The sequence below is a fragment of the Mirounga leonina genome, unplaced genomic scaffold, assembly GCF_011800145.1.
Source record: "Mirounga leonina isolate KUSES-001 unplaced genomic scaffold, KU_Mleo_1.0 Mir_150, whole genome shotgun sequence".
NCBI classification, from domain to species: domain Eukaryota; kingdom Metazoa; phylum Chordata; class Mammalia; order Carnivora; family Phocidae; genus Mirounga; species Mirounga leonina.
In genome coordinates this window covers 24,200,607-24,222,536 of record NW_023270374.1, presented here as the reverse complement: position 1 = coordinate 24,222,536, position 21,930 = coordinate 24,200,607, and the positions used below count along the sequence as shown (strand labels likewise).

At 51.0% G+C, this 21,930-nt stretch overlaps 1 protein-coding gene and 1 pseudogene across 1 annotated transcript; both read right to left on the bottom strand.

The window, feature by feature from the left end:
* Positions 1-12,263: 12,263 nt before the first annotated feature.
* Positions 12,264-14,500, bottom strand: LOC118011043 (annotated as a pseudogene).
* A 2,412-nt stretch (positions 14,501-16,912) lies between these two features.
* NRSN2 (neurensin 2) lies at positions 16,913-19,654 on the bottom strand. The gene is made up of 2 exons (XM_035005679.1): positions 19,469-19,654; positions 16,913-17,338 (listed from the first exon to the last, which is right to left on the bottom strand). The coding sequence occupies exons 1-2, from the start codon at positions 19,652-19,654 to the stop codon at positions 16,913-16,915; spliced, it is 612 nt and encodes a 203-aa protein (XP_034861570.1).
* Positions 19,655-21,930: the final 2,276 nt, after the last annotated feature.

The following is a 21,930-nucleotide window of genomic DNA, read 5'->3' as shown; positions in this document are numbered from 1 at the left end:
CCCTCAGCACTGGGGACTGCGGGGAGGAACTCAGGCTGTACTCCGAGAGAGGAGAGGCATGGGGGTCCAAGGACCCATGACAATAGCTCCTTGCCTCCTTCCTTTCTACCTGGCCTGGCCAGTGCTTCCCACATGCCTGAGAATCCACCACTGGTGTCCTTCATCTTTATAACTTCTCCCCCACAGAAGTCGAACAATGCCTTGGAAAGAAATGTGGTTGGATTCCAGGTCTGGCTAAAGCCATGGGTCCTGTGAGATGGTGGGCAGGTCATCTCCCCTTTGGGAGCCCTGCTGTTCTTCCCTGTAAAATAGGAAGGAAGAGTTGGATTAAGTCAGTGTTTTCCAAAATATAAAATGTACACCAATGGTAGGATGCCAGGTAGTTTTAGGGTCTCCAAACTATTAAATAACATGGAATCAGATCGTGATACGGGTATTTCCTTTTGATTTTCTTCCTGTTCCTCCAGTTACTAGGGAGAAAGTCTCATTTAACAGCTTCTATGTCTTTTTTTTTTTTTTTAAGATGTATTTATTTATTTAAGGTGGGGAGGAGGGGCAGAGGGAGAGGGAGAGAGAGTCCCAAGCAGACTCCATGGTGAGCCTAGAGCCTGATGCAGACCTCGATCTCACAACCCTGAGATCAGGACCCTGAGATCACCACCCAAGCTGAAACCAAGGGGCGCCTAATCCAGGCGCCCCAGCTTCTATGTCATTAATACCTTCCTTGTTAAGGGAGAAAAGCAGGGTCAGTTCAGAGCCTTCAGCAAGAGACAGGATTTAGGGGCGCCTGGGTGGTTCAGTTGGTTAAGCGACTGCCTTCAGCTCAGGTCATGATCCCAGGGTCCTGGGATCGAGTCCCGCGTTGGGCTCCCTGCTCTGCGGGGAGCCTGCTTCTCCCTCTCCCACTCACCCTGCTTGTGTTCCCTCTCTCGCTGTGTCTCTCTCTGTCAAATAAATAAATAAAATCTTTTAAAAAAAAGAGAGAGACAGGATTTAGCTACACTCTAAGAATCTTTTTTTGCTGTTCTTGTATTCAATAATTTTTTATTTTTTTGAATTTTTTTATTTTTTTATTTTTTGAGAGAGAGCTCACGCAGGGGGAGGGACAGAGGGAGAGGAAGAGCATCTCAAGCAGGCTCCATGCTCAGCGTAGAGCCCACTGTGGGCTTGATCTCGGGCCTCCGAGATCATGATCTGAGCTGAAATCAAGAGTCTGAGCCAAAATCAAGAGTCAATCAACCGACTGAGCCACCTGGGCGCCCCCTTGTATTCAATTTTATAGCCATTTCCTCTTTATGGAAAATGATGGCTTTCCATTTTAAGTGAGTGATTTAAATTTTCCATTTTAAATAAATTTCCCTACGTTTTTAAAAATGAGCTGATTGAAAGAAAAACACTACAGAACTCATAGTACAAATGGGTAGACAGATTTGGGCCAATGGATCTGGGAATGACAGTAGGTGATTCAAGAGTTGTAGTCCTCAGCTCAGGCTCCTCTTGGGGAGCCCTTATTAGGCGACTGGGCACCTCCTTCTTCTCTGGGGTCTCCCAGGGGCTTTGCAAAATCCTTCATCATCTGAATCTGGCTCAGGCCGGGCCCCAGGAAAGGCAGGAAGGCCAGTGCCTGGCACAGCATCAGCCCAACGGTGGCCCAGTGGCAGTTACAGCCCTGCTGGGTCATCCAGGCCTGTCCTCTGAGTATGGGAATGTGATTCTTTGCCCATGGATGGAGCGTGGCCCCATGTGGGTGCTTCCCTTGCATCATCTTACTGCATTCTCAGACTTCCCCGCCAGGTTCCTGTTTTCATGCCTGGAGGCAGATGAGGGAACTGGGGCTCAGAGAGTGACATCACTGGCCTAAGGAGTAAGTGGGGGCCGTGAGATTAGGAAGCAGCCAGTCTGGCTCAAAGTCTGGGTGGCCTTTGTCTACAGCTTTGTGCCACCTCCTTGACCTCTACTGGCTATCTGACACCGGGCAAGTCACTTAGCTGCTCTGAGACCCAGAGCCCTCATCTATGAAATGGAATTGACCTAGTATATCCTCCAGACAGGAGAGGGGTATCGAATGGCACATTGCCATTGGGCACTGTTACTGGATTAAATGGAGGGTTAACTGAGTTAATACCAAGTGCTCAGAAGAGTTCCTGGCCAGGGTAAGCACATGATGGTAAGTGGCTGACGAGGACCGAGGATGCCACCTCTCCACACGCCGCCCCCCACCCCCCCCGCCACCACCCCAACACATGCCTTGCGAGCTGGGGGTGGAGAGGTAGGGGCACATTTCCTGAGCATCCCCCCTATGGCAGGGCCTGGGCTGTATCCTGCAGCTGCTTCCTCATGCAACCCTGACCACGACCCTGTGAGCTGAGGGTGAATTTATGCTCTTTTCACACCTGAGAAAATCAGGTGTCACAGAGAAGTAACCTGCCCAGCGTCACACAGCAAGCCAGAGGGGTTTGAACCCAGGTGTGTGTGGTTCCAAAGCCCATGTCACTGACTGTTCCAGAATCATCCACTAGACTGATTGAAAGTTCCTAGGGAAGTCCCATGCCCTCCTCAAGGGCGAGGGGTCCTCTCTCCAACCTGTGGCGGGAGGAGCCAGAGACTGCAGGACGAAAGCTGGTTTCTGTTCTGACCTTGCCGCTGACAGCTGGGTGACCTTGGGCGGCCACCAGTCCTTCTCTGGGCTCAGCCACGTAATTACTGCTTTGTGTGTGTTGGAAGTGGGGCTCTGCGAACTTCCAGGGATCCTGATTCTCCCCCTTGCTTTCCCGCTGGGAGGAGGCAGCCCTAGATCCTCCTGCTCCCAATACTGGAGTTGTCGCTGAGTCATCTGGTCTCTGCCCTGCCTGCCTGCCTCCTGCTGGTCCTGAAGCCATCTGGGCCCGGGAAGGAAAGGGAAGGAAAGGGATTACGTGTGTTTGATTCAGGCGGCTGCCCAGCCCTTCTGTTTCTGGGAAAAGCTTGAGGAGTAAGAGAGGGTACTGAGGTGTTCAGCCAGCAGCCAGTTGCATCAGAAAGCCTTACGCAAGGTGCCCTCCTGGGTCAGGCACAGAACCCTGCCTCATAGCCCCTACCCCCACTCTGGTCCCCTGGGTGCCAGAATGAGGACTGCTGGGCCGTGTGGGGGACACTGAGCCAGGCCTGGGCCTCAGGGTGTGACTCGGGGAGGGTGAGGGAGAGGAGAAGAGGGTTTGGGCAGGTGCTGTTCATCCGTGTGGATGATGGAACTTTAGGCTGAAGGGAGTCCAGAACTAGCCCACCTACTCTGTCCGTCCCTGGAGAAAAACAAGACTAGGCCGGTGCCCTGGACACTGACTGAGCCCTGATCTTTGACTCTGGTCATAGACGGAGCCCTATTCCAGACTTTGGACTCTTACTGAACTCTGACCTGAAAACTTGGACATAGCCTGAGCCCGCATCATTGCTCACAGCCACAGCTAAATCCTGACCATGGCCCAAACCAAGCACTGATTTGGTCACTGCCTAGGCACCCACCTTTTCCCATCCTGACTTGGATGGGAAACAAATGCAGAAGAAAAATTATTAAATTTCCTTACTACCTACAGCCCATTGACAAGTCCTTGAAACAAGCAGAGTGACATTCCTCTAGGGACCCAGCTGCCTCGATGTTAATACTTTGCTAAGGGCAAAAGGCAATCCTACCCCGAACACCTCCCACCCCCACCCCAAGGATCCTGTAAGTCTACTTGAACATATAAAAATTCCTTTGGAAATTTCCTTTATCTCTAACCGCCCCCCTCCCAAGATACATGCTGGTTATCATCCCCCAAGCATATGGCCCACCGATATACATCTGAAGGGTCTCATGACTAAGGTTTTACTAGACTGTAATAAGTGACCTTTTCCTAACAACAGCTAGCCCCCTCCAGGTCCTGCAACCTTGCTTCCAAAATTCCTTAGAGACTTACACTATCCCTAACCCCCTCCCAACTTGAAAGTCTATAATGGGTCACTCCTCATGACCCCACTGCAGCTCCTTCTGCCCACGGGTCCTGTCCCTGTGCTTTCATGAAACCACCGGTTTGCACCAAAGACGTCTCAAGAATTCTTTCTTGGCCATCGGCTTCGAACCTTAAGGTCTTTCCTACATCACTGACCCTTGACCTAAATTCCAGTTCCACCTCATGATTAAATTACAATCCTGCAGGCAAACTTAGCTCTAATCTTTTACTCCTGACCCCAGCCCCCAGATAAACTCCAACTGGAGCGTGAGACCTGGTCTCTCAAGAACAGAGAGCTGTGCTTCGGCACAGACATCAAGAGCTTGGCACTTGCTGGCCTCCCTTCTGGCAGTCTTACCCCCTCCCAGGTTGAGGATGGCCAAAGGGCTGGATTGAACCAGAAACCCCACGGGGCTGTCCTCTGAGTAGCCCAAGACTGTGACTCAGCAGGGTGGGGGCAGGACAGGAGTCAGGCAGGGCCATGGGGGATGGGCTGGGGCGGGTGCTGTGTCAGTGTGGGGAGAGAGAGGACAATCTCTCTGAGGTTAGAGCTATAGGTGGGGTGTGGGGGAGACCCCAGGTCTGGAAATGGATGGTGCATGTGGCCAGCCAGGGCCATTAAAGTAAAGCAGCCAGCCCAAGTCCTGTCCACCTCCATCTACCCATTTGTTGCCCATTTTTCCATCCCTCATCCATCTCATTCTCTCAGAGCATCCTTTTTTCCCTTCATAATATACATTATAATTTGGAATTATAATTTGGAGCTGTATATGTATTTAATTATATGTAATCATATATTAATAATTTAATAAATATTAACAAACTGTTATAATTAATAAATATATTAATTATATATAATTACATATATATTTCGTATCTATGTCTATCTCTCCCATGAAGCTGTATGCTCCTTTAGGGCAGGCCCTCGTCGGTTTGGCTAACCAGTGTATGGTAAGTGCTCGGTGAATAGCAGCTGAATGGATTGAATCCTTCCACCGATGTATTCATCCCTCATCCTTCCATCTACTATTCACTCATAACACATTCCCCACTATCTGCCCCTTCAAATTTCTCCTACCCCCTCTCCATTCTTCCATCTACCCTCCAATCATCATCCATCCATCCACCTATCCATCAACTATATATCTTTCCAGCATCAATCAAATAATTTATATATTCATTCATTCATTCATTCATTCATTCATTCATTCATTCATTCATTCAACAAATATGTGTTGCATACCCACCTCTATGTCAGGCACTGTTCTAAAGCCTGGGGATACTGCAGTGAAGATAATAGACAAAAATGGTGCTTATATTCCAGTAGGAAGAAAGCATGCAAAAAATAATTAACATAAAAATACCTAAGGGTGGTGGGAGGATGGTTTAGCCTGGTGATGGGTATTGAGGAGGGCACGTTCTGCATGGAGCACTGGGTGTTATGCACAAACAATGAATCATGGAACACTACATCTAAAACTAATGATGTAATGTATAGGGATTAACATAACAATAAAAAAATAAAAAAAAAAATACCTAAACGGTAGGGCTGCTAGAAGGTGCCAGGGGAGAAGGTAAAGAAGGTCCAGAGGGTAACGTGGAGGCAGGCGGTGGTCGTAGTGAGTAAGGTGGTCCAGTGGATGCCGTGAGAAATGTCTGGAGGCAAGTTGCTCGGGCCAGGGAACGGCTTATGCAAAGGCTCCAAGGGGAAGCTTGACTGGTGTGCCGGGGCGAAGGTGGTCGGTGTGGCTAGAGAGGAACAGGTGAGGGGAGGTGGCGGTGGATGAGGTCAGAGAGCTAATAGAGACTCAGAGCATCTGGAGCTTTGAAGGCCTTGGAAAGACTCTGAGGAGAAAGGAGCAGCTCTTGCCATAATTCTGTTGGGAAACTCTGGTGGCTCAGAGCAGAGCAATGATGAAATGGGATTGGACTCTGGGTCTACATAAAAGGTGGAGACTGCAGGATTGCTGGGGTTTCAGATGTGGAGTGCAGGGGCATGAGAGGTGTCAAGGGTGCCTCCAAGGTTCCTGAGCCTGAACAATGGCACGTGTGGATCTGCCATTAGAGGAGAGGGGCCAGGTACTCCGAGGCAGACCAGAAGTTCAGCTTTGGTTGTGTTGAGTTTGAGATGTCATCCAGACATCCTCATGGAGATGCCAGGCAGACCATTGGATGTATTTGCTGGAGTTCAGGGGAGAGGACGGAGCTGAAGACGGAGATCTGGAGCCAGGGGCAGGACACTGGAGGAGAGAGTGGGGGACCAGGTCCTGGGCCCCCAGCAGGAAGGAGCGAGCCGGGAGGAAGGAGGACAGCCAGCAGGGTGTGGACTTTGGACGCCAAGTGAAGAGAGAAGGTGTACCAGGGAGCAGGGAGGGGTCAACTGTGTCAAAATCTGCTGATCGGTTGACAGATGAAGACCGAGAATTGAGTGTTGAGTTTTGAGACACGATGCCCTTGACAACTGTAGTTTCAGTGGGTGTGGGATGGGGTGAGCAGGTAGAAGTGTGATTTAAGAGAGAAGAGGAATTACAGACAATGAGTATAGACACTCTTTCAAAGACCTTTGCTGCAAAAAGGGAGCAAAACCAAAAACTGGGTGGTAGCTGTGGGGTGGGCTGCAGGGTCAAGTGAAGGCCATTATCTTAACGATCCATCCACCTACCACCCAACCATGACTCTATTCAGCTGCCAACTTCCATCTACCCATCCATCCACCATTCACCATGCCCCTGCCCGCATACCTTATTCCTTGTTGGTAAGCTAAGAAGTCTGTCCTGAATTCCTACAATGTACCAACTCCCATGCCAGGCACTGGGGTTGGGGGCTTCTAGGGCAAGAAATGGAGAACCCAGAATCTAGCACAAAGGAGGTACTCAGTTTAGGTGGATCAGATGAATTAAGAAGCAAGGAGCCCTGGCACCTACCTTCCAGGTGCTTGGTCTAGTAGGAGGACACAGAATGCCAGAGCTGGGGGCTTTGTCTGGGTATCGTATGATACAAACCAGAGAGAGCTTCCTTGGTGAGCCGTGAACACCCCCTCTGGGGAGGTGACCCAGCAGAGGTAAGAAGAGGCCAGGTATGGGCCGGGCAGGGACTCTGCTTCCGAGACCAAGAGTGGTCTCAACTCCCACTGCTTCCTCCATTCTCACCTCCCTTCCCCCTCCCAGGCATGCCCATGGGCTGGGCTGTCACTTCTCTATCATCTCCCTCCGGGTCTGCACCCCCACAGGCCACCCCAAAGTTCCTGCCCCTCCCTTGGGAAGCCCTTTCCCTCTTCCTGTCATTTGACCTTTCGTTGGCCCTGAGCTTCTGGAATGCTGGGCTAAGGAGACACCCAGCCCTCCTACTTGGCCCCACAAGACAGGGAGGAATATCAGAATCTTAGGCTCTCCGCTGCTGACACTTGGTGACAGTCAAGACCACACCCCCTCATTGTGGGGCAGCGTGCAGAGTGTGTGTAGTGTGTTAGGGTGTGCTGATGCATGTGTATGGCTGGGTATTGCACGGATGTGTGTCTCTGTGGCAGTCCGCAGTGAAGGAAAAAAAAGGCTTGGGTCTAGAACCAGGCCAGACCTAGGTTTGAATCCTTGTTTAGCCTCTAGCCAGCAGTGTGACCTTGGGCCAATCACTTGCCCTCTAAAAGCATCAGCTCCGGGTCTGTAAAGTTGGAATGACAATCAAGGAGCTGGTCCCCAGCCAGTCTTGCCTGCCTCCTTCCACCCCCACGCCGCCCCCCCATTCATGCTCTCTTTTTTTCTAGTCCTTGTACAAACCAAATTCGTCCTGCCTCAGGCCCTTTGTCCTTGTTGTTCCATCTGCCTGGAACTTTCCACATCTTCCCAGCTTCTTCCTCCTCCTTCAGGTCTCAGGTCAAATGTCACCTCCTCAGAGAGGCTCTGCCTAACCACTCATGAAGCGTCGTGCCCATCCCGGTCCCAGTGGTCTCTCTCTACTCCATAGCCCTGTCTTAATGTAGTCACAGCACCTGCCAAGGTTTGAAATGATCTCACTTACGTATTAAATTATTTATCATCTGCCCTCCTAACCCCACCAGAAAGGAAGAACCTGGAGGGCAGCAATGCCTCATCCTTCTGTCTAGCACAGAGCCAGGCCCCTACTGGGTGTTCAGTGAATTGTCTAAAGAATGAAAAGTGCTCAGCACAATGCTGACATATAATGAAAGCTCAGAATTGCTCGGTATGTTTATTATGTAAGTGCAAATGGCTGTCATTACTTATGGGGAATACAGAGTTTTGCTCAACAATTCTTCTAGCAAGTATTTGTTTGGTCCTCTGTGATGAAGAGTCATGGGAGAAACAGAAATATGAGACGCAGTGTCTGCTGTTAAGGAAGAGACCGGATCCTGGGAAGACAAAGACTTGGGGAAAGTAGTAAGGCTATTGAGATCATGACTTATTGCATTTCTCTAACAAGACTGGAAGTGGCTATCACCACTAAATTTTTTTATTTTTTACTGTTATTTTTAAAAGACTTTATTTATTCATTTGACAGAGAGAGACACAGCGAGAGAGGCAACACAAGCAGGGGAAGTGGGAGAGGGAGAAGCAGGCTTTCCGCAGAGCAGGGAGCCCGATGCGGGGCTCGATCCCAGGACTCTGGGATCATGACCTGAGCGGAAGGCAGACGCCTAATGACTGAGCCACCCAGGCGCCCCACCACTAGATTCTTTTAGCGAAGCCAGGGCTCGGAGAGTCACCCACCTGGTCTGAAGCACTTAGTTTAGCACAGTGCCTAAGCCCACAGCGGGGACTCAGTGGCCAAGGGCATCACACATCTGTTGGACTTCCCAGAGGCACTTCCAGTGCTCACAATGCAGGACACGTGCCTGGGCACCTCCCCCACGCCTGGGCACCCAGGCAGAGGCTCGGGGCTGCTCGCGTTCCTCACCACTCAGGGCTCCTGGTGGGGAGGTCCACATGCGGGGCCCCAGGGCTCTGTCTGCTGGGACGCCTTTACCCCTGAGCTCCAGGGTCTGGGCTGAGGGGGGCCTTTGTCCTGTGATTGGAAGGGACAGGATGGGGTTGGATGGAGGCCTGGGAGGGGAAGAACGAGGCCACGCTTGTGCTCGTGGGACACACGTACACACCAGGCTGTAGAGACGTTTGTGTGCCCATGCACACACACACACACACACACCTCTTGCACACTCTTCTCCCCGCAGACACGTGGATGACGGCTCGCACTGGCTGGGTCCTCCCAGTTCCCGGTCCGACCCGAGTCATTTGAGCTCCCTGAGCTTGGGAACAGCAGGCTCATTCCACCCCGTGCACCCAGCACCCACGGTGCCCAGCCCAGGGCAGGTGCTCAGGATCTGTGGAGAATAAATTCCCTCCCTTCCTCTTTCCATCTTACAGTTATTACCTGCCCCCTGCTCTCCATCCCCCTTCCCTCCGGGCCTCCAGGATCAGGCAACCGTGGGGCCCTGACCCCTCCCTCTGCACTCCCCCCTCCCTCACACAGCAAACACCTGCTGAGTGTGCATTCAATGCCACAGCCTGGCAGCTCTCCCCTGCCAAACCCGGCCAGTGGGCCAGCCCGGGCACAGGCCCGGTGGACAGCCTGTTTCCCTCCCTCCCTCTTCCTGCCTTGACCGAATGTCCGGGGCCAGATGCTTATGAAATCCCCTGGGTTCTTCCATCGCCAGGCTCCTGGTGGCCTGGTGCCCAGGGCTTGGCTTTGAGTCATGCACTCTGGGGCTTGGCAAGGCTGGGACAGGAAGCTCACAGCCCTTAGTGATGCCAACCCAGGCTGAGACTTGGAGTAGGGCCGGAGTCACGGGTCCCACCACTCCTCAGGCCAAGGGAGCACACCTGTGAACAGACACGTGGGCATGTGGCCTGTAACCGGACATGATGTGTCCAAGGTCACAGGGAATGTCAATGTGAAAATCCAGCCATGGCACGGTTCACTTTTGAACACGTCTTCCCTGTAGTGGAGATAGACACCACTGCCCGAGATTACAGGACCAGGGTTTGAATCCCGGCCATTCACTAGCTGTGGGACTTTGGGCAAGCCACTTCACTTCCGTGAGCCTTATCTTTACTTACACATAGTAGATGCTCAATAAATGTAGCGGTGAAAAAAAATCAGTAACAGTGTAAGTGCAAATACACACTGAGTGTATCAGCATGTCTACACACATACCGTTAAAATAATTTACACACCTGTTGGTGTGCACATGAATGGATACTGGTAAACACCCACACGGGAAACATGCTTATTCAAGGGCTTGTGCAGGGGCCCACCAATTCATATATGGATGCGTGTGTCTGTGAGTTCATTTGCACCGATTACTTTTTCCCAACAACGTACACCATTCTCAGGGTGGTTTTCCAGAGGGTTTTCTGAGCACTCGTCATAGGCAGGATAAACCAGTGTGTTTATCTGGGTAAACAGGATGCCTGGGTATCTATCCGATACCCATATGCCTGCCTGTGTCTGTGTGGATCTGCGTGAGGGGTCGTGAGTATGACTTCATGCCTTCTCAGGTTGATCAGTTGGCAGAATCGGGGGCATGGGTGTCATTTCTGCATCTGTAAACACCAGAGTTATGGGGTACTCTGGACCTGGACTGTTTGGGAGTTCAGATGTCACCTGAGTAGCCTTGGGCAAGAGGCTCACCTGCTGTGCTCAGGTTCCTTTACTGGGAGGTGGGGATCATGATCACCACGTTACGGTGGTGTGAGGACAAAGAGTTCGTTTCTGTGAAGTACTGAGTACGCAGCACATCACCTGGTCCTTCAGCTGCAGCCCCGGCCTTGATATGCCACCATCGTCCGTCTGCAGGACCTTCCTTCCCGTTAGGCTGTGATGGGGGGCGGCACCGCGTCCAAGTCCTCCATAATTATCACTTGTGCGTTGCCTGCTAATCTGAACCTCACATTTCTGCTCTGGCAGAACCCCAGCTAGCATCTATCGGGCACTCCTACGTGCCAAGCACTATGTGTAGCTCCTAGGTCTTCAAACTCTCAAGAGATGGGCATTCTTGTTGGCCCTATTTAAAAAAAAAAAAATTTAAATGATTAATTTCTTTATTTGTCAGAGAGAGAGAGAGAGCACAAGCAGGGGGAGCGGAAGAGGGAGAAGCAGACTTCCCGCGGAGCAGGGAGCCTGATGCGGGGCTCCATCCCAGGACCCTGGGATCATGACCTGAGCCGAAGGCAGATGCTTAACGGGCTGAGCCACCCAGGCGCCCCTTATTGGCACTATTTTAGGGGAAAAGACCCTGAGACTCAGAGGGGTGAGGGATCGCCTGGGCTCACACAGTGACTTGAACCCTGGCAGGCTGCGCCCCCTCTCAGCCTGCTCTCAATTTGGGACAAAGAGTCAGGCCATGAATGTTGCTGGTCGTCTGCCTCAGGGCTGGCTCTCTCACTGCCCCCTCCCCTAACACCTTCCCCATCTCTATCAATATGACTTCGCTTCTCTGTCTCGCCCTGGGGCATCTCAGCTCCCTGCCCTGACATAGCAGCCCCAGAGGCCGGACGGTGGCCTCAGATCATGCTTTCTTTGATCCAGTCAGGGGTGAGGTGGAGGAGCTCCTCTGAAGCTGGGCTTGAGAAGTCACCTCTTCCCCTGGGTGGGTAGGGATGGAGAGACTCAACGGGAGGGAGGGGCAGCCTCTCGGAGCTCAGGCTCTGGGAAAGAAAGGGGTGGAGCTGAAGGTGAACCTCCCTCCCCGAGACCATCAGCCCCCCCCCCCCCAGGTCAGCCCACCTCAGAGAGGAGGGAATGCTTGCAGCAGGAAACCCAGCTTCCCTCTGAGGGGGGGGAAGCGGTCAACTGGCTGAGCTGCCACCACCTCGAAGGAACACCAGAGGGCCCCCGAGGCAGCTATGGGCTCTGGTCTCTTCAGTTCAGTCCCCTGAGCGCCTCTTGGGTCTCCAGGAGCCACCAAGGCCCAAGGCCTTGCGTATTCTGCTGTTACAGGTGGAGCATCCTGCAAATGTCAATTAGGTTGGGTGACAGAGTCGTCCAAATCTGCCCTTACCGAATTTTCTGTCTACTTGTTTCCTCACTTATTGAAAGTATTACAATCCGAGCCACAGCCTGGAAACTCCCAGGGAAGTCAGCTGGGGTCGCTGTAGGGCTCCCCTCACTCCCTTGGTTCCTGGTCTGTCCTTTGTTTTTCTCAGATGGGAGGGTGACCCTGATTCCTGTTACTCCATCTTGACAAGAACAACTGTATTCTTACCTTTTTTTACTTAAAAATTTTTTTTTATTTTTTTATATTTTATTTTCTTTTATTTTAAACCAGAACATTTCTTGTGTGGCTCGTCACTGCAATCCTTCAGATGGACTGGAGGCTGCAACAGAGGTCCTCCTGGGCTGAGGTGTTGTTCCTTCACGGAATCCAGGCCTGAATCTGTGGTAAACCATTGTTAGGTGCCTCATCCGCCAGGTCCCAGTGGTATTTCGTCTCGTTACCTTGGCACCCCAGTTATACCTTCTCTTCTGCTTGGCAGGCTAGCCACACTTTGCCGCAGGTCGACTTCTGAAGGTGGTAGGCCTGAGAGACACAGCGGCGGGCAGCTTGACATGGGCATCTTACTGCGACGCTTTCCAAATGATGACGTCCCCTTGGTCGTCTCGCTAAAAAGTAATGTTAGATTTGTAGAAGAGTCGCAGAGACAGTAGAGAGAATTTGTATATACTCTTCAGCCGTGTCTGCTCACTGTCCTCCAATCAGTGACAGTTTCCTGGTCTTTCTTTGTCTTTTGTGACGTTGGCACTTCTGAAGAGGCTGCTCAGGTATTTTGGGGCGTGTCTTCACTTCAGCTTTCCCAAGGTCAGGCTGCTCTACATGGTACCACAAACTACGTGGCTTAAAACAACAAAAATGTATTGTGTCACAGCTTAGGAGGCTGGAAGTCTGAAATCAAGGAGTTGGCAAGGCCAAGGGAAGAAGACTTTCTTGCTTCTTCTAGCTTCTGGTTACAGGCAACCATTGGCAATCCCGGGCTTATAGCCACATCACTCCAGACTCTGCCTCTGTCTTCATGTGGCATCTGCCCTCTGTGTGTCTGGCATGTCCAAATCTCCCTTTCCCTTTCTTACTAGGGCCAGTTATTGGATTAGGGCCCATCTTAATCCAATGAGAACTCATCTTAACTTTATTATATATGCAAAGACCTTATTTCCAAATAAAGTCACATTCACAGACTCCAGGTGGACATGAACTTTGGCGAAACAATATTGAACCCAGTACACATCCCCCCTAGCCAAGTATGACAGGGAAACAGCCCCCTTTAACGTTCTTTAAGGATTCACGCGACAATTGGCCTTGGTGGGAATTAACTTTGGTTATTGGATTCTGCTTCTCTGAAAAGAGACACTCTGTGGGGACGGGGCTTTGTGGGGGCCTGGGATTTATTGGGGTTACAGACCAGGGTTGGCTTCCTCCATGGCAGCTGGGAAGGAAGGCTAATGCGACACGGATATTCTGGGGGTGGAGGCCTACCTCCACTTCCGGGGCCATTTTGTCAGTGTGAAATTCCATCCCTGGTCCTGCCCAGCTGTGGGCACTAACTCCGAGTGTCCGGGTCGGAGGTCACACAGGGCCACTCGTGAGTTGAAGTTGTCCCTGGGAATGTTTCTTCTTGCTCAGTGCTTAGTCAAGTTTTGAAACAGATACAAATGTTTAAAAAATGGATACATCTCATATACAAATTTGGATTCTAACTTCTCTGGAAAAAAAAAATCTGTTCACACTGTACTCACATTTCCACAGGGCAACAAACATTCCTAAATAGGTTTATGGGCATTTGGTATTGTCTCCCCAGGTCTGTGCCTTCAAACCAAGGGGCAATGCAATACCGTGGCGCAGGCTGTGGACTCAGGAGTTCGACTGCCTGCATTTGAACCCCAGCTCCACCCCTTGCTGCCTGTGCATCCTTGGGCAAGCTACTCAGTGTTCCCAAGCCTTACTGTCCTTATCTAGAAAACTACGATTGATTTATTCAACACATTTTTATCGAGCATCTACTCTGTCCCAGGCATTTTCTACTTGGGATATGTCAGTAAACAAAGGGAGCAAAAATTCTCATTCTTGCAGAGATCATACTGCGGCAGGGGTAGACAGATAACAAACACTAATATAACAAATATGTAAGTTATGTAGTATACTGAAAGGTGATAAATGCTATAGGAAAGCAAAAACCAAACTTCAAAGTGCACAGGGAATGGGTAGAGGGTTGTCGCATTTTAAAACAGGCTGCTCAGGGAAGGCCTTGCTGAAAGGGGGGCATTTGTGCAGACTTGAACGGAGTGAGGGGGGTGGCCAGGTAGTGAGCCAGGGAAAGTGTACCAGCAGAGGGAAGAGCTCTGCAAAGGCCCAATGCAAGAGCTGGCCTTGATGTTGGAGGAAAAACCGGGAGGCCGGTCTGGTGGAAGAGGAGATGGGAAGGGAGACAGTTGAGGTCACAGGGGTAGAGAGGAGAAGGGAGGGTCAGTAAATCACGTAAGGCCTTACAGCCACCGAGGATTTTGGTTTTACTGTGTGAGGTGGGAGCCATGGGACGTTCCGAACAGAGAAGGGCATGGCCTAACCTTGGTTATACCTGGATCTGCCTGGGTCTGCAAAGATTAGACTCATAGAGGGTGTGGGGGGAGCACAGAAGGGGAAAGCCAGGAGACCAGGGAGAGGCAATGGCGGCTCAGGCCAGGGAGAAGCTGTGAGGACAGAGAGAAGTGGCTGGGTCAGGCTGTATTTGCGAGGCTGGCTAGCCGCTGGGTGGGATTCAGAGCGTGAGGGAACACAGGAGCCAAGGGTCACTCCAAGGGTCTGGCTAGAGCCAGCACAGAGCTGGAACTGCCACCCTCTAAGGGGCTGGTGGTGCAGCAGGGGCAGGTCTGGAGCGGGGGGTTGCCAGGAACAGTTTGGGATAGTTGAGCCGGGACTCAACAGGTAGGTGAACATGGTTGGAAATACAAACCTGCCTTCTGGGAGCCAAATTTGGGAATAAGAGTCCCTACCTCCTAGATTGTTGTGAGGGTAAGTGAACGAATGTGTGTCTGTAAGGCACTGAGAACAGCACCTGGCCTCTGGTAAGTGCTCATAGGAGTTAGCTGCTCGAGTTGCCCTGGAAAAGATCCCAGCTTTGGCTCCAGCTCCCTCTGCCAGAGCTCCAGGCTTCATGGGCTTCATGTCCTCTCAGGGAGGGGGGCAGTAGGTTGTCAAGACGGTAGAGAAATTTCCTTCCCAACAAGTTAGCATTTTTTTTTAATTTTTTTCAAAGATTTTATTTATTTATTCGACAGAGAGAGAGAACACAGGCAGGGGGAGCAGTAGAAGGAGAGAGGCAAGCAGACCCCTCACTGAGCAAGGAGCCCAATTCGGGGCTCCATCCCTGGAGGCTGGGATCATGACCTCAGCCTAAGGCAGAGAGGAAACCGACAGTCACCCAGGCGCCCCCCCAACAAGTTAGCATTTAAATCCACCCCATTTCTCTGACCACTAGTTAACTCATCTGTAAAATGAAGATTATAGTCCCCTTTCTCAAAGAGTTACGGTGAGGAGCTAATGAGATATAGTGGATTTAAGTGCCCAGCACATGGTAGGAGCTCCTAACAGTCTTTTTTCCTCTCTACCCATGCCCCATGGTCAGGGAGAAAAGAAGAAAAGTCAGTATCCGTCCCAGCTGTTTATTGAAAGAGAAGGTAAGATGGAAGGGGTGCCGGATGGGGAAGGGGCGTGGGGAGAAAGGGCAGCAGTGCCTGCCTGGTGGGGGAGAACGGAGGATCTTCCCAGGAGACCCGTCCAGGCTGGAGGTGCGACCAAGGCGGGGAGGGGAGGGGAGGGGAGAGGGGAGGGGCGGGGGGGGGGGCGGTGTCGGCGCCTCTCTCCAGCAGTCTTGGAGCTCCCTCTAGTGGTAAGAGCGGAGATGGTGCGTCTGGCTGGGGAGACCGCAGGCTGGAGGTGCTGCTGCCCCCAGCAGGACACATTTGTTAGAGGGTAAGGTCAGGACCTGTAGGTGATGGTTTCTAAGGGAGTGGATTTTGAGGGGCGAAGACATCCCAGTACTCCTGCCCCTTGGCTCTGCATGTCCAAATTATCTTCTGAGCTACCTAGGACCATCAGGTCTCCAACCAGGCTCTCTGGACCAACTGTCTCCCACCCCTAGAGGTCCCCTGGAAGCCAGGAAAGTGTCCAGTAGGTTCCCTGTTCCAGCTGTAGAACAAGAGTTGGCCCAAGAGGAGGTGGGAGGTGTGGGTCCAAATTCCTGCAGACTGCCAACCTCCCTCAGCCACCTCGTTTGTAAACTGAGGCTAATAAGAGCCCATGATGGGCTGGCCTGAGGGGCTCTGATGCCAAAACGCACACAGAAAACATTCTGTAGGAGGTGACTGTTTTCGCACCATCCTGGAAGGGAAGTCCAAGTGAGTGCTTTTGACCCGTCCTCGAGGAAGGCATCTTGGAGCCGCTGATGGAGGAAGGGGTCAGGGGATGAGAAAGACTCCACTCCCCCTCCCCGCAACTGCCTGTGGAGAGTAATGCTTACAACTGGGGAGAATAGCAAAGCCATGGAACTCTAGAATCTGATCCAAACCCCTCGTAGTACGGAGACAGGAACTGATGGTCTGAAAGGAAAAGGGGCTTGCCCGGGGTCACACAGAGTAGAATAGGGATAGATTGAGGGGGATGTTTTCTGCTCCTGAAGGGTCTTGGGAAGGAGGAGTGGGTGGGAAGGTTTGGGAGGACTTGGGGAAAGTTGGCATCTTGGATGAGATGGGGCCCAATACTTGGGAAGGGGCACTGGGATTTGAGCTCCAGACTCTCTTGAGCTGGAGTTGGGTCTTCTGAGGGCATAGGTGGAAGGGGCCCCGCTAAAAGGGGGAAGTTAGGGAGACAATTGATGGCAGGGTGTGGTGGGACAGAGGAATGGTCCAGACCCCAGGTCTGATTCCTCCTCTGGCCTGTGGGCAGCTCAAGAGTCCCGCTTGGGCTGGATGGTCTGCACAGAGGATTGCCCGAAGGGGCTAGTAGGTGGTGAAAACCAACACTGGCCATTGGCATCGCGGAAGATGGGGGACAGCTGCTGCTCTGGTTCATCCCCGAAGATCTCCACGTGGCCATCAGCTTCGGTGTCCAAGGGTTCTGCCTTGGTGTCCGGGCTCAGCCAGCCAGTCATGGCCCAGAACAGGCAAATGGCCAGCAGGATCCCAGCCGCCATGCAGAGCGCTGTGCCTGCCAAGCGGCAGGTGCTCAGAGCCTGGTTGTAATCGGCTGCCCGCTGATCCAACACCAGGAATTCCCCCTCTCCGATGCCCTCCAGCTTGGGGGGCACTGCATAGCCAGTGGTCAGGGCTGCCACCCCAAGCAGCAGAAGCAGGGTCCCCGAAGACAGACTGATCTGGAGAGAGGCAGACAGATTGGGAGGTAGTCAGGGTCAGCCTGACTGGTGATCCCAACTGGACTTAAAGGTAATGCCTTGGTCTGACCTTAAGAGATGGGAATCACAGGGGAGTCACAGACACACCTCCCAGGATCGAACTGATGAGGGGCACACACTGTCACGTTCTATTTGGAATCTTGAGGCCCCTAGATCAATGTCCTTTGAAACTCCCACTTAGCAGTAGGTTTTTCCTGTCTACCTTGAGTTTCCCTCCATCATTATTTGGGTCCCATCTCATCTCTCTGTCCTGTCTGCCTTCTATCTCTCAGTCGGGATAACTCCTACACATCCCTCAGATCTCATCTCAAACCCCACCTCCTCAGGGAAGCCTTCCAGGATGCCCCTGGCCTGGGTCAGGTCCCCTGCTTTGCATTTGTACAAACACTGTGCACATTTGTTCTTCGGTGCGCTCACCTTGGTGCACATTCGAACATGTACTTCCGCTACTATGTAAGTGATATCTGCCTGCCCCACTGGAATGAGAGTCTGGAGAGCCATGAGGACAGACACTGTCTGTTTTGGGTCACCAGGTGTCTTCCTAGCATGGTGCTGGTACAGAGCAGTAGCTGAGTGAATGTTTGCAGAATGACTAAATGAACCATAGCTAGGAACTCCTAAAGGACAGGGACCACATCTTAAATTCTCTGTCCTCAAGAGCGTAGCACATTGCCTGGCAACTAGAAGATGCTCAAAGTTTTAAAAGACATACTCACTTTCTCCTGAGAGTCTTCCCTGATCACCCCAGGTACTGAGAACATTTCCTCTCCTGGCACCCTCTGATCATTTGGCCTGAAGTTGTGCATTTACTCTCTATATCTTGGCACTTTGCGTCCCCACTAGAGTGAAGCCCTTTGAAAGCCGAGGGGAAGGATCCTCTGCCTCAGTCTCCTTACAGTATTTGGCAAAGAGCTATGCCCATTGTAGGGTCTCAGCTTACTGTCACCTCCACCCTTTCCCTACACTCTGTGCCCTCACTGATCACTCTTCCTGGCTGTTAGAGACACTGACTGGCAACAGTACCCCAGTATATCATTTTGAAACCATGGTAAGATTTAACTGAGATGAAAAAAAAAAAAAAATTTAACTGAGATGAACTCCACTTCCTGCCAGTCAGTGTCTACTATCCCCCCTGGCCATAGTAATTAGTTCAGAGACGGGCAAGTGACCCAATCAGAGCCAAAGCAATGTTCGACAGGACTTCTGGAAATGAAATGGAAAGCAGTGTTTCTTTTCTGAAGGAAATACTGGAGGAAATTCTGATGTCCTGTGGTTGGTGTAGAGTGAAACGCTGTGGGTCAGCATGGTAGCAGCTACTTGGGGGAACATGTGCGTAGATCCTGAAGCTAAAGGGGCCACAAGGGTGGGGGCACCATGGGGAGCCTGAAGACTAAGAAATCTTGAACAGCTGGATTGAACTTTGCCTGAAGTTGCTCAACCTCTGGTCTTTTCAATAAAATGAGTGATATTTTCCCTTTCTTATTTAAACCCATTTGAAGTGTTTTTTTTTTATTTTTTTTAAGATTTTATTTTATTTATTTGACAGAGAAAAAGACAGCGAGAGAGGGAACACAAGCAGGGGGAGTGGGAGAGGGAGAAGCGGGCTTCCCACCGAGCAGGGAGCCCAATGCAGGGCTCGATCCCAGGACGCTGGTATCATGACCTGAGCCGAAGGCAGACACTTAACGACTGAGCCACCCAGGTGCCCTGAGGTTTTTTTTTAAGATTTTCTTTTTAGGTAATCTCTATCCCCAGTGTGGGGCTCAAACCTACAACCCCCAGATCAAGAGTTGCACGTTCTACCAACTGAGCCAGCCAGGTGCCCCAAATTTGTATGGTTTTGAATGACTTACCAAGAGTAGCCATTTGCCTTTTTTTTTTTTTAAGTAGGCTCCGGGGCCAATGTGGGGCTTGAACTCACAACCATGAGATCAAGAGTCACATGCTCTACCAGCTGAGTCAGCCAGGCCCCCCCAATTGGGTTTTTGTTGCTTGCACCTGCTATACCATCCCTCTTCTTCCTGTCCAATGATTCCATCTCCTCCCTGCAGGCACATGAAATCCCAGGAGTTGCTCCTCCTCTGGCCTTACCTTCCAGCACAGTGAGGGCCAGGGTCGGCGGGGACACAGGATGGGAGGCCCCTCAGGGTCATCGCTGAGGGCCGTACCTGCACAGTCTTCATAGAAGAGGTGCAGGTAGGAGCGGACCCCATACCATTTGCCTTCTTCCACATTGGGGCCGCGGCTACAGCTGCAGGAACGGTCACAGCCTGGCATTGCAGATCTCTGTGGGGGGAAGCAAGGTGCAGTGGAGAGAGGGAGGGATCTGTGAGACCCTCCCAGGCCCCCTGAATCTTTGTGCGTCATCCGCTTTTCCTCCCACTTTAGATAGCCCACGCTCGTAACACAGCCTGGCCTTCTAGATACTGGTCTGTCTTTCCTTACATACACTGTGAATGAGCCAAAGCACATGGGCGCTGAGGCCAGGGCTTAACAATTGTAGATGCCAGTAAATCTGCTTGTTTAATCTGGAGGCCACCCAGTGGCTGGGACTGTGGGTTCTGGGAGCCTGACTGTCTGGATCGGAATCCCAGATCTACCACCTCCTGGCTGTGTGACCTTAGACAAGTGCTTTCACCTCTCCAAAACTTGGGTTCCTTACCTGTAGGGCAGGTCTAATAATCACACCTGCTTCACACAGTTACTGTATCTGAGGCCAAGAAATGGTACCAGTTGTTATTACTATTACCGTAATTTCTTCACGATTATTTTTGTCCTGAACTTTTTGAGCCCCATATCTAGAGTAAGAGGTTCTTATCCCCATCTTTTCTCAAAATCTCCCCCTCTTTCAGGTATTCTTGGGGGTAACTGTCATGGCTGATACTTGTCTAATGAGGCCGAGCTCCCAAGGTGCAAGGCTCTAAAAAATCCCTCCCCAGGGCTGCCCCTCACAAGGCTATTGCCTCCATGTCCCAAGTCATCTTGACTTCAAAGGAGGTGAAAGCCAGGAGCCCTCTTAGGCTCAAGAGTGTTTAGATTTCTAGGGAAACCTATCTAAGAACCCCTCCTTTTTGAATAATACATTTTTTTTTATGGAGGGATACTTGACATATAACATCATATTCGTTTCAGGTGTAGAACATAATGACTCGGTATTTGTAATGATCACCATAATAAGTCTAGTTAACATCTGTCACCGTACCTAGTTACCAACAAATGTCTTTCCTTGTGAGAGAACTTTTAAGATCTACTCTCTTAGCAACGTTCAGATATGCAATACAGTATTATTAACTATAGTCACCATGTGATACATTATATCCTCATGACTTATTTATTTTATAACTGGAGTTTGTACCTTTGACCCCCTTCACACATTTTGCCCTGCCTCTGGCAACCACTAATCTTAAAAATCTCTCTTTTCACAGACGGGGACACTGAGGACCTGGTAATGGAAAGTACTTGTGTATCTACACACGGATAGGACTAAAACTAAAGTAGGGGATGAGGGAAAGGGTGGGTGTGGGGAGGGGGGGGCGTTTGTGCTGGGGAAGGACTGGGCTCCCGCATCAGCACCCCTGAGCAGCTTCAAACAAAATAAAGCAATGAGCGGGGCACCTGGGTGGCTCAGTCAGTTGAGCTTCCCACTCTTGATTTCAGCTCAGGTCATGATCTCAGGGTTGTGAGATTGAGCCCCCAAGCGCTCAGCATGCGGAGTCTGCTTGAGATTCTTTCTCTCCCTCTCCCTTTACCCCTCACGGGCTCTCTCTCTCACTAAATACATAAAATCTTTTTTAAAAAATGCTTCAGTGCTTACACTACAGGATAAGACAAATTTCTAGACCACCCCCCCCATTTCAATCAGATGTGGCTTTCAATTTCCTGCATAGAGAGACTCACCAGCACACACATACCCACACAGCACAGACAGACAGGCATATATACACACACACAAATCAAACAGAGACATACTACAGATTGATGCACATACACACACACCAGAGACACACACCAACACCAATACACAAACATGACAGAGACGTACCCAGACAGGCACTCATATACCACATAGAGACATATTCAGATAAACACACATAGCACAGAGAAACAGACACACAGACACACCACACACAAAGACACTCCACGGAGAAACACACACACACAGAGCCAAAGTGTGTGTTGGGGTGATTCTTTTTTTTTTTTTTTTAATTTTTAACTTTTTTTTTTTTTTTTTTAATTCATGAGAGATAGAGAGGCAGAGGCAGAGGGAGAAGCAGGCTCCCCGCGGAGCAGGGAGCCCGATGTGGGACTCGATCCCAGGACTCTGGGATCATGACCTGAGCTGAAGGCAGACGCTTAACCGACTGAGCCACCCAGGCGTCCCTGTTGGGGTGATTCTTGGAGGCCCCACGGATCCACACAAGCGCCTGAAGTGCACAACCCTCACCCACAACTCAGGAAAAAAGAGAAGAAAAGGAAAAGACCAACATATATATATGTTTTGGACAGAGAATGGAAAAAGGCAGAGACCAGAAACGAAAGAGAAGGAGGGAGCC

Excerpts from the sequence above, each read along its gene's own strand:
- NRSN2 (XM_035005679.1), bottom strand. The coding sequence starts at position 19,654 with ATGCCAGGCTGTGACCGTTCCTGCAGCTGTAGCCGCGGCCCCAATGTG. Across the intron at positions 17,339-19,468 it reads GGCCCTCACTGTGCTGGAAG|ATCAGTCTGTCTTCGGGGAC; the intron begins GTAAGGCCAGAG and ends GCCTCTCTCCAG.